Source organism: Pollachius pollachius (genome assembly GCF_949987615.1).
Source record: "Pollachius pollachius genome assembly, chromosome: 12".
NCBI classification, from domain to species: Eukaryota; Metazoa; Chordata; class Actinopteri; order Gadiformes; family Gadidae; genus Pollachius; species Pollachius pollachius.
The window spans coordinates 11,668,860-11,681,701 of NC_136945.1; the positions used below are offsets into that span (position 1 = coordinate 11,668,860).

At 41.9% G+C, this 12,842-nt stretch overlaps 1 protein-coding gene across 1 annotated transcript; it reads right to left on the reverse strand.

Moving 5' to 3' along the window:
- Nucleotides 1–1,160: 1,160 nt before the first annotated feature.
- kbtbd8 (kelch repeat and BTB (POZ) domain containing 8) lies at nucleotides 1,161–8,803 on the reverse strand (the record flags this gene model as incomplete). The annotated part of the gene is made up of 5 exons (XM_079747639.1): nucleotides 1,161–4,351; nucleotides 4,728–5,547; nucleotides 5,682–5,988; nucleotides 6,205–6,412; nucleotides 8,788–8,803. 5 exons carry the CDS (start codon nucleotides 8,801–8,803, stop codon nucleotides 3,888–3,890), a joined length of 1,815 nt encoding a protein of 604 aa, XP_079603765.1. The 3' UTR covers nucleotides 1,161–3,887.
- Nucleotides 8,804–12,842: the final 4,039 nt, after the last annotated feature.

Here is a 12,842-nt window from a genome sequence, read left to right on the forward strand (position 1 = left end):
GTGTGATACATGGAACTTGTTACGTATAACGTTTAGCGTTAAAAGCATATGAGGTATAACATGTTCAACGAAATGGTGATTGTATCACTGTCGTCAGTTAGAACTACTGATCGAAAGTAAATAAAACCATTGACTTCTTGCTAAAAACGGATGGAACAGAGGTGTACCGCAAACGTTCACTGGTAATTCCTGAATTCTAACTATCGCTTATACGATAGTTATAGTTAGCGATAGTTAGTTAACTATCGCTTAACATATAGCCATCAGATCACAACTCGACCGCTTCCTTCCGCGACCCCCGAAACAAGTAGGGGATCCCTGCAAAACCCCAGGGTTGAGTCACGAGGCAGCGTGTTTCGGGGAAGCCTAGTGAGTTAAGATGCGTCACTACCCCAAGACAAAGTTATTCTCTACACGTGGCCAATCTGATGCAAGCTGTTCAAAGTTAAACGTATTGTCCGGGACATATCACGTATGCATTAGACAAGAATACACATCATAATGTTTCAGAAAAAGCATCCTACCTTTCGGGTTAAAAAAAAAAACCTCGATGTTTTGTTGTGCACGAAAGTAATCCGCCGCTCAAGCTGGAATCTGGTCACGTGTTGCATTGACGATGTAAATTGTAGCGTGCGGCCGGGTCCGGATGTCCATAGGTTCATGTCTGTTGAACTAATGCTTGAGCACGGATCGCTCGTCTATTATGTTCGGGCTTAGAATGTTGGAAAAGGGTTGATGACAGTGAAGATTGTGGCTGATGACATGTTAAAGGGTCTACAACATATTCTTCCTAAACGAGGTATGAGAATAAAGGCCTAGACATCTCCCATGAGTTCTGCTTTGGGGTGAACATCTGGTGTGGCACTGGCACACCCGCCAAGCTTTTTCTCGAATGGTGCTTTTTAGAAGGTTATGGAGATTCAAAGTTATCGACTCACCGTTCGATCCGATTTTCGTTATATATTAACATTATATTGCTGTTCCGTTTTGGTTTTCATCATTTAATAGTAACCATGAATTCATTTGGTCATTCAGTTCCTCCTTGTAGGCAACATTGGTTTCAAATAATATTTCTTATAAAAAGGAAAGTGCTTTGTTCTCAGTTTTATTCTCAAAAGTATGTGCAATGTGAATTTCACAGTTAAGCTCAACCACCCCTATACCCCGAAACCCCAATAACAAACCAGCAAATAGTGACAAAATGCCCGATGTCATCCGATTACAGCTGTGGAGGCAAATTCTGGACTGGAGAACATAGAAATACCTTTTGCTCTTTCTAGTGCGCAGTAGGGAATAGCAGGGCAAGCACTGTCAACTCCTAACACTAACTGACCCTTTACACAAGAGTCACCGAGCGGGGGGAATAATGGTTGGACTCAGAAAATGAACTATTGAGTCAGTTCCATAAAGCAACACCTGTGAACAAATAAACCAAACACTGTCCATGCTATTGTTGACACTCACATGAAACTGACTCGATAGTGTATTGAAATCCAACATAAATGTGGTTAATCTCACGACATAGGATTTCAGTGGGTACACACCCTTCTGCCATGAAAGGTTGCTATAGCTATCGTAATTGGATTGGTTGGCTAGAGAAAGTAAGGCCTAATTGGCATGAGCTCAATTGCTTAAAAAGGAAGTTCAAAAGGTATGGAAGAACCAGGCCACAGCTGTAATCAGACACTTTTCACAAACAAAAAATGCAGGAAGAGTTCAACGGTATAGCACCATATGCATATTGACAACCAGAAAGGAGCTGGGTATCTCAACCCACTGACACAGAAAGCACAATGATTGATTCTTAGCTCGTTGCATGAAAATGACTGGTGTGGTGAAACTGTGTTATAACTGTTATCCATCTGTAATGCTTGATTTGAATGATATGTTACAAATAAAACGATTCTAAAAAGAACAAAGAAAAAAAATCTAAATAAATGTTATTTTTTTACAACACAAAATTACTCTAACATTACCAAAGAAAAATGGTAAAACTCAAAAATCACATCTATCTTTCAAGTTATAAAAAAAACAAAAAAATACATTTCAAAACTGTGCAAGTACAGCAAACCTATAGTACAGTATTTTACACGTAACAAACATTTAAATACAGTACTGTATCAATAGTTATCCTGAGAGTTCTGTTACTGGTTACCACATGGCTGTACGGAGGCATATGGTTGGAATCTCCAATCCCCACATTGGCTGGGTTTTTCTGAAGCCAGGTCACTTGGAGACAACTCCATCTGAATTGAACTCTTGTATTAATCTCCAGTCAAAAAGGGGTTGAATCTAACAGCTTGATTGTAGATAAATGATTTGGAGGGACAAAATAAATTCCTTTGAAGATTAGATAAAATAAAAGGGTGCAGAGTAGTGCAAATATGGACAGTTACCTGCATGAAGAAATGTCCTTGTTGAACCGGGAACATTATTAGATGACTGTATTACTTTAATACAAGATTGTCCATAAAAAGCAGCACCAACAGTTCGGTATGAGTCAGCTCTTCCGGACTCACTTGTGGGACACACACACACACACACACACACACACACATCTCACACACACCAAAGTCTGTATGTTCAGGAGGGTGCTTCGTAAAGTTTGCAGTTAGGTGGAGAATGATTCAGTGCAATGTCAAGTAAGACAGATATTCCTCTGGATCAGGACAGTACATGATTCTGATGTCCCATATCTACCCATAGGCACAATGACATCCCCTAGGGATCTGCACTGTTCATTATAGAAACACTTCAAGTCTACATCCATATGACCCACACACTCAATATCAAGACCTACATGATTTAAACTAGAAAAGACAGGCCTCTAATGAAATAATGCACTTTCTACTAAGGTAGAACAACCTAATATAGCCTAATCATAGTTACATTAGTTATTGCTACCATATATATATTTTCAAAAGTCCAAGTCTAGATGAAAACATGACCTCATTCACGAGGGAGAAAAGACAAAAAAAAAACCTTGACAGATCAACATTTAACCAAGCGTCTTACACTTTGGCAAACATAATAAATTGGCCTTATCCATTTGCCAGATTTGTGTACTTGCTGAGGTAAACCTGCTAGGCGTTCCGAACTTAGTATTTGCCACGAGTTGGACTTAATCTATTTCTCCAATGTGGAGAAGAAATATTTGAACTATTCACTAAAGTTGTCATATGACACAAACAAGACGCTCACCTAAGGGAGGAAGCACCTCCATCCTCCATGCAGTTAAATATCAGACAGCTCAAACCTGTGTTGGTTCCCAACGCCCGGATTGGTGAGGATACAATTGGTGTCAAAAAGTGACGTGCTTCAAGCATACTAAATCACAACAATTCAACTGAAAAACTTGACAAAATGGTTGCCAAGATTTAGCTTAGCATTAAAGATCCCCACAAAAGAAACATGTATCTGAGCTAGTGATCGAATCATGAGCCAATGCTCATCTTACCCGTATGAATAAAATATGCAGAATCATTTAGATATAGATTTTAACTTTATGGTGACACCTAGCATCCACACTCTGAGGGACGTTTTAGCGAAAGAAAACCCCCCAAAAAAACTGCATGCGTATCATGTGTAAAATTATATGCCTCCATATAAAATGGAACAACAAGGCTCAAGAACAAGCAAACATAATTGCACTTACGATTCATTGTACGATTTTGCAAAACAAGCATCAGTGTTGGTGGTTGGTGCATTCTGAAGAGAAAAAAACAAAATACTGCAATCTTTAAAAGCACCCCTTCCTGATCAACTCAACTGACAACAGTCCCTGTGGTGCAAAGAACCAAGGTAGCACCAGGCACAAGGCAGGCAGGGCCCAAACACTCGTTCTGCCTTCCAAGATTGGGTTCCCAACACGTGTCCAGAGGGATGTCTCAGAGCACTTTCTGTAGACACTGAGGGTAAAGTTTAGCGACCACGCATTCAAAATGGCGGCCAAGGTCCCACAGGCGATCCGGAGTCTCGTAGACTTTGGTCCATATGTCGGCCTCGTCGTCGTACTGGTAAAGCGAGTTCTTGCGGCTGGTGCGGAACACGTGCTCCTCCACCATGACCTGGGTGGCTCGCACAAACAGGTGCAGCTTGCCCTGGAGCAGCATGGCCTTGATGTAGGGGCTGGTGGCTTGGTCGAAGGGCAGGTCTCTCTTCCGGCTCCACGTGTTCTGCTCTATGTCGTAGACCTCTACCGTGAAGGTGCGCTGGTGGTTCCTGCAGATGCCAGCAATGTAGTAGATGCAGTTCTTATGTAAGGCAGCCAGACCCTGACTCCTCGAGACAACCATTGGAGACAGTTGGCCCCAGTAGTCCTTACGGGGGTCGAAGCAGAAGAAATACTCGCCTATCGATAGGAAACAAATGTCAGTTATTTTTTATAAAAAAAATGATATTCCCTTACCAGAGTGATGTGTTACCACCACATTGTTATTTTTGTATAGTGGATATGTCTATTGGAACATTTTGGTGAGCTCAAATCTTGTTAATTTATCCTTTTAAGATAATTTACAGGTTTATCGTATGAGCAAGTGACAATTAAATATTACAGTTTCCGTGCTGAGTGCCATCAACACACTGTCAAGAAAGTGAGGCTCTTGTTTAATACATTAAAACCTGTGGATTTATAGCACTTTATAGAAAAGTCATGAATATAGTAATATGAATCAATACTCTTTATTATGTATTGGTTGTAAAAAAACAATGTCCTTGTGTGTACTCACCTTGGAGAATGTAGATGCGATCCTTGTACTCCACAGCGCTGTGGAACTCCATGGCCACCGGCATGGGGCTGACTGCTGACCAGCAGTTGTCTCTGGCGTCGTAGCACTCCACAGACTTTAATGCATTCCTCCCATCGCCTTCATAAACGCGGCCCCCAAGTGCATAGAGCTTCCCGCAGCAGTGCACCAGCCTGCAGCCAATCCTGGCCCGCAGCAGAGGCGCTCGTGGAAGCCATCTATTCCCTGCGTGCTCGTATTGCCAGAAGTCACTCTCGGCACGGTGGTCGATGGACACCTCACTGTTGCTGGGCCGGTAGCCTCCTGCAATGAAGATGTCGTTCTCCGAGGACACCAGTATGCCCACCTCTCGGAAGTCATTAGGGGGCTTGCAGAGCTTGAACACTCGGCCAGTGGCCGTGTCCAGGCAAGGCACGGTCTGCTTCTTTCCTGAGTGTTTGTGTGCAGCATCAAAGCAGATGACCATCTCCGAGGCCGTCATGCCCAGGCGCTGGGAGCAACCATTGGTGCCGTTGAGGCCGGTTTTGGCCTCAGCGGGGTCCTTGGAAAGGGAGAGGGCACAGGCGAAGGGGTCAGGTATGCGGCTGAGGAAGGCCTCGTCCAGCAAGGGCAGACGGATGCACTGGGAGAACACCTCCGCGAGGTGGCCCTCGCGGCCCGGCCGGTCGTGCTCCAGCCAGCGTACTATGCTCTCGTACACGTGCTCCTCCTTTTCCACGTTCAGGTCATCATTGTTGAGGATGCTGACGAGCTGCTCCTTCGTCATCTGGAGGAACTCCTGCTCCCACGACACACACACAAACTACAACAACAACACAGAAACAAAAGGCAAATCACCATACTGTGAGGAATCCATCATACCTTGAGCAGTCCAGATCTTCAATTTTGTAAATACACAAATAAAATATGTAATTTAGGTTTATCATCACAACTGACCTTCTTGCGGATGTAATCTTGCGAACGCTCCCTCAGCTCTTGGTGGCCATAGGCATCAGCGAACATGTAGACCCCGATACAGTTCTGTGGGTCTAGGCGGCTGATCATGAACTGGGCAGAAAGGTCCTGCAGGGCAGGGATTTGGAAGATGCTGGCTGCTGTGAACAGGGCCTGGACATTGGACTCCGAAAGTGTCACCCTTGACGTGTAGGCATAATCCAAGACTAGGTTCATGGATTCAGATTCCACTCCTACGATCCTGACTTCAGGCTGGTTGCACTCTGTAAGGCCACTGGTGAACATGGACCTGGGGGTCAGAGGGGACATGTTAGGATTCTACTTTCTCCAGAGACCACACACACACACACACACACAGTGTCCATGTTTCCAATAAAAATAAGTCTAAGGCAAATTTCCACCAAGAATAGAAAAAAAATTAAGCACTTTAAGCTCAGCTGTATTGGTTTAAATCAGACAACAGATCATTCTTACAAAATATGAAAAAAAAGTTAACGCTTCATACCTAAAATATGGGCTGATGGCAGCAAGGACATTTCGATGACAGGAGAATGTCTGCCCATGGTCCACTTCTACAACGATGTCTGTGAGCTGAGCTTCATCGTACAAGGACTTGAGCTGCTGAAGAATGGTACAGGCATGGACAGCATCTACCCCGTTGTAGTTGGTGCTTAGAGGAGTTCCATTTTGAACTTGTAACAGCTTCCCTACCTCTGAAGAAAAAAATGCAGGATAATCAGAATAGGATTACAGATGGCTGAGACCATTCCAATATGTTGTGAGTTTTTATGTTGTGTGAGAACAGCACAATGGCCCAATTTAGGGGTTTGAAAGACAGATCACTTATTTTATGTAGGGTGTGTACACACACATTTGTTGTGTGTACACATTTGTCATTTGACCATCAATTAAGGAAGCACCCATAATGTTTATTCGGCTGTGATGGAGAGAAGCACATGGTGAAGTTGAAATTATGTTTTTTTTTTCCACAATAAACCGTTTTTTGCTTGTCAAAGCAAGTTTTTGACAAATCAGGCATAATGACTGCTATGTCAAATACAATGTATTCACACGTAAAAATATGTCATACACGTTGGTGATTTGCCAAGCTATAAAACCATGGGAATAATTTAGCTAAAGATGAGACTGAATTGTTAAACTAGGCAGTTTTTTCCAAAATCGTAGCTGTGGGGCAAAGTGAGCCACATGCTGTGGGGTAAGTTGAGCCAGTCCTTCAACTTACACCACCATGATGCACTGAAGTTAAGTTTAGAAAGTGGTATTTCAATGTAGTATTACACAACTAATTTGGCTTGTCATATTTTGAACATTGTAGAAAAGCTATCATGCAAAGAAAGAGAGAGAAATGAGATTGAGAGAGTAGCCACTGATAAAGGCTGAAAATCCATCAGAGAAGTGGCAAAATACAGAAATATTGGCAGGTTAATATTGTTTAAGTTACCTTAAGCAAAGATATAAGACTATTAGGAAAAGGAAAACACATTCAACTTGAAAAAGATCATTTGTCATTTTCCCCCAGATGGCTCAATTTACCCCAACGCTGGGTCAAGTTGAGCCACAACAACTTTTTTTGAGAAGTCATATTTTCAGACCTATGTCATAGATGCATTGTTATCAATTTGATTGACAGGGGACATCCGGAAATCAAGGTAGATGTTTAATTTCAGTTCCGTCTTATTCTTCATTACCTAGAGTACAAAATGAGTCAAAATTGTCTCATCTTACCCCTCTCCCCTATTCATTGTGAAAGGTATACTTATTTTTACAAATACAAAAATAATCTTCCAAGTTGCAAAAATACATATGACTTATGAATGAATATGAATGAGTTAAATGAAAAATCTAACTAAATTCGTTGTATTTTGTTGAAGTGAAGTTGTTCAACAAAATGCCACCTTAAACACCACCTCACGTGGCTATATTCAATTCCACCCACAGGCGTGTTATCTCCAATAGTTCAGGTAATGCTCAGCATAGTGACGCCTTTTGGTTGTTAAACGTAGCCAAGAATATTGTGACGATAAATAAAGTAGGCAACAAATGAGAAAGAAAAAAATAAACCCTAGGGAAGGCAGAACGGCGATACGCGTCGCTATTCCAAAGGAACAGCCTCCTCATTAAAGGAGTTTTAATTGCGAACTTACTTGAGAGCCTTGAACGGGATACATTATCACCACCTTACTTTTGTGGTTGTACAATTTCCTGTTGTTTGAGGCTAACAACTTAAGTGTCGGGTGTCTCGTTGCTAACGCTTGAAATCTATGTAGAGCCTAACTTGACAGAACAAAGGGTCTCGGGTAGGTAAGAAACTTGGCTAACGTCTCGCTATGTGGTCGCTAGCAGGCTAACAAGTGTACAATATAACCGGCTGGCAGCTTAGCTCAGCCGTTAGCAAAGGAGTTAAAGGGATCCCTTTAGCCAGTCAGCGTTCCTTCTATCCATTCACACTGTACACAACTGGGCCACACGCGTCCATTTGTCAACGTGGACATATGTAGCCCAAGCCATTGGACTACCAGTCAGTCATTCTTTCACCAACTATCAATTGACGACATATGACCCCCCCCCCCCCCCCCTCCCCAGAGGTATAGCTGGCAGCATGAAGCTAGCTGCAAAGATACCGTGGACTAGCTAGTCCACAAAACATGATGCCGAACAACGTGAAAACAAGTCGAGATCCTCAAAGGCTTGAGATAAAGCGGACGTTCCAGGGCTTAGCAGAGATGTAGTTGTTATTCTTGGACCCATTTTCTCCCATCCAACTTGTGTAACCTGAATCAACACGTCGCTTCTGTGAACGTGTTTACACACTCAGCTGTGGTCATGAGCTAAGCGGTGGGCTAAAGGCAGATAGCTAACATTAGCCACATAGCCGGGCTGACTACCCCACACTGTTAAATAGACTCTGGAGCTGCACTTCTTTTCACGATAACACTGCTACCTGGGGAACTGTCGCTCGACCAGAGTACAGATACCATGGTAAAATATCGATTAACAAAATATGTGTAACTTTAGAATGTGCCATTTCAGTCGAACTTCTCAACAAAAACAACGAATTGTAACAAACCTCCACTGGCAGCCATTCTCCCCGGTCTGTCTCTCAAGGCAGACCGAGAAACGTCAACCTACAGAGCCCCGGAAACAGCGCCATCCAATAGCGAGAGAGGAAGGAGTGCAGCAGCCAATGAAATGCCTTCTGGTCTGAAATTGAGAACTGTTGACATGGGAAAGCATTTTACGAGAACGCCCGGTGGGGATCGAGGTTAGGAAATAATAGCGAAATGTTCCCCAATTACAGTAAATTAACAGAGGGAGTTAAAACCCTAATTTATATTTTACATTATATGTAGTAGTTTCTATGTAGGTTTGTGTTCGTGCATATAAATCCCATTTATTTATACATCCCATTATAAGCACGGGTGACTCATCCAGGGGTCTCCAAATGCCCAGCAGAGGCTACATCAAGGAATTTCCAGTTCCATGTTTCAAACAGTTCTTTAGTTGAAGTTCAACTTTTCATTAACAGTAAAACATAATTTAATTGGGATAGGCATTACAACAAGCCTTAGTCAGTGTTACATATTTTTGATGAACATATAAGTTGGGTTAGGGTTAGCACTGGTGTAAAATGTGGTTTTCTATCACTTGGCTCATAACTGAAGACAAATTGCCTCCCCGAGCTGTGGACACAAGGGACATGGGTAACTTAGTAAACACATTTTACAGAGTAAAACATTTAATCTCCGTTTTAAATTAAATCCTCCCGGGAAAGTCACTACAAGCCAACATTGTCCTAGCTGGACCATATGGTCTTTATTTCAACATTTACAAAAAGCGTAGTCAAATGATGCTTGATGCTGAATCTACGAGGAAGATTCCTCCCCCTCCAAATGATATTTTTCCCGACATTAACCTCAAAGAAAATGACATTTAACGCTCACAGCCCACAGGATTGCTTCTAAAATGTATTTCTGTTTGATCCCTTACCCTCTCATCTGCTGCCATCCAACCTCTTACTCACAAAAATCCAGATTTGTAGAATACAAGTAAAGGAACTGCACCAATCAGTACGAATTAAAGAGCATTTCAACTTTTCATGCAGCCCTTATATATCTTAGAATGCTTATCAGGCTGGGTATCCATCTTGACTAAAATGTAAGCAACAATGAATATGTAAATACAGTATCTTGCTGTTTGTATGGGTCCTATGTGGAATAAATAAGGGCACTTAGGATGTCGACATTGACCTCTAAAAAATGTCATTCTCTGGAAGTAGACCTACAGAAGGTTAAATGGAACTGAGTAGGTTTTTACTGCTGTCTACTGCTTATGTAGATGCTTCATTCAAGTCTGTGCTATACTATTAGTGCTGCAATGAGTCTTTAGCTGTCAACCATAAACTGGTGATACCCTAGTTGTGTGTGCTTTATAATGAATCACATTTTGAACTCAATTACAGCAGAAGAGGCTTGTTGAAGTGCACTTTGATAAGCCTTTTTACATCGGGCCACCTGCAATCTACTGCTGTCAAGACAAATACACTGACTGCTGTTTATTACGTGTTACTTTTTTCTATTTGTGTCTTGTGATTGCATGTCATTTCCCTGTACTAACATGCGGCCATTTATCCCCATTGCTGGTAACTAGAATTAATATACTACTGGATTTGCTTGACTAAATACACAACCCTGTGAATAAAAATCAAAAGTGTATGAGTGAATGCCATACACTGTATGGGGTGGGAGGAACTCAATGCAATGTATTCCTTAATTAGGGATGTTTTATAAGAGGCAAGGTTGATGCTTTGGGACAGTGTGCTTTCATCAGCATATTATTCCCTACACTCTCTAGACTATTAAACCCTTTTAAACCAAGATAGGTAAAAAGCATGTGTAAGGTTATGTTTTTCAAAGATGCGTAAGTAATAAAATACAGAACACGTTGACACAAAGCCCTTTGTGTCAATAGGATTGATCCATTCCGGCGTTTTAACCAGCATCTTTCAACTGTGTTGATACTGAAGTGGCTTGTTATCTTAGCATTGTAACATAATTAACAAATATGTTTGTATTTCAAACTTTTATTTTAAAGTACACATTAAAAGTATAGTTAAAAATCAGGTGGGATTGGATAGAGCAGAATACAACCACTTGGCTACGGATAAAGGGAGCTTATTTATTTGCTGAGAGTTTCTTGCTTACGCATCAGCCCTTCTCTGCATAACACTGTGAATCAATCCAAAGGTAAACAGAACTGCAATACAAGCAACAGATTTCATTTTTGTTTCAATTCCTCCCAATTCAGCCATGGAGTCATTTGTGAAATAGGGCTCTAGATGTTGTTGAATGAGGAAAAACAGGCTTCCTGGGGTTGGTGTTATTTGACATAACTGTTGTTTATATTCTCAACCCTGCAGATATCCCTAATTTGATACATTCAAACTGATTCCCCATCACCCAACAGTAAACCCCTGGCTGAAACACCATGACCTGAAGGTTTCCTTTGGTGGTATTTCAAAGATTCAATGTGATGTGATGCTGTCCAGACAGTCCTTTTAACCACATCATACATACAAACACACAGTGTGTTTGTATTTGTGTGTGTGTGTGTGTGTGTGTGTGTGTGTGTGTGTGTGTGTGTGTGTGTGTGTGTGTGTGTGTGTGTGTGTGTGTTTGTGCGTGTGTGTGTGTGTGTGTGAGACTGTGTGTGTGTGTGTGTGTGAGACTGTGTGTGCATACATGCGTTTGTGTATGTAGGGAGTTCAAAATCTGCACTTTTCTGACACGGTTTTGGACTGGACTGATGAGAGAGTACCTTAGAAGAAGATTAAAGAAGGAAGCCAGTATTTGGCCACGTTTGACTTGTAGTAGAGACGACTATCTTGGAAGGCATAAGGCAGCGGAGGCAGGGGGTATAATCCTAGTTTAAATGTGTGTTTTTGTCAGAAATGGAAGTAATGGTTTATTATATGCCTCTGTTGGCCTGTGGAAGAATGCCTGCAGATTTTGTGAAGAGCCATCGGCTCCCCTCTGCCACCCGCAATGAGACAAATAGGAGCACAGTGGGAGGCCACAGTAAATACAGTCCTGGAGGTCCCACTTGATGATGACAACTCCCTCTGCCTCTGTGTGTGTGTGTGTCTCTCTCCCTCTCCACGTCTTTCTGTCTGTATCTGAATGTGTGTCTTTATGTCCTTCTCTCTCTCTCTCTCTCTCTCTCTCTCTCTCTCTCTCTCATTCTCTCTCTCTCGCCCTCTCTTAGTGAAGCACCCTGCTATGCCCAACCATCCATCCAGTAATATTGAAACAGCTGACAAGCATATTTGCTAATGGCTCTTTGAGAGTTTAGAACCTTATAGTCCTATGTTGTTGGTATTTTGAAGGAAATTATTCTATCGAAGTTGCCATTTTTTTTGAGCAAACTGGAAAAGGTATTTTTGAACACTCAATGGCCTGGAAGGAAATATTTGTAGTTTTTAAAAAGTGTATTGGTTTAGTCAAATCAAGTATGAAATTGTAATCATGTTATACTACTAAGGCATGGACAACTGAGAGAAACTGAGTTTGCAGAGGCCAAACCTTTCAAGCCAGGGCTATTAAAGCTTTCAAGAGTTGCTATCTGCTGGAGAACCGCAATGCATGTCGTGGTTCTCTGCAGCACCGTTGGTGGCCAACTCCTGTGGGGATATTAACCAATCATTCTTTAGAGGACTGAGACGGATAAAGAAGCCCTGATTAAGCAGAGATTTGAAACAATGTTCCCTCTCATTCAAATTGACGTTGGACATTAGCATGATGGGAAAGCTATGATGGGAACCAAAATGCAAACGTAAATTGTCTAAATGGATGCTTTGGCCTTCTGAAACTTTAGGGACGAATCTTGTGTTTTGTCCTTCAAGTTGTAAAGCAAACAAATAATAGCATCTCGGGCCTCCCCACTGTGCGGTCGCCTTAGCTGCTCCACTTGTCCAGCTGATGGATTTGGTTTTATAAAATTTGCCTTTTTTTAGCCATTTAGCTAATTAGTGAAGAGCAAAGAAAAAAATAGCTGCCCTGTGCACCATTTTACCCCCCTCCCGTTTCTAAATGGTCCTCCAGTGTCTTCTTCATAGGCCGGTGAGTC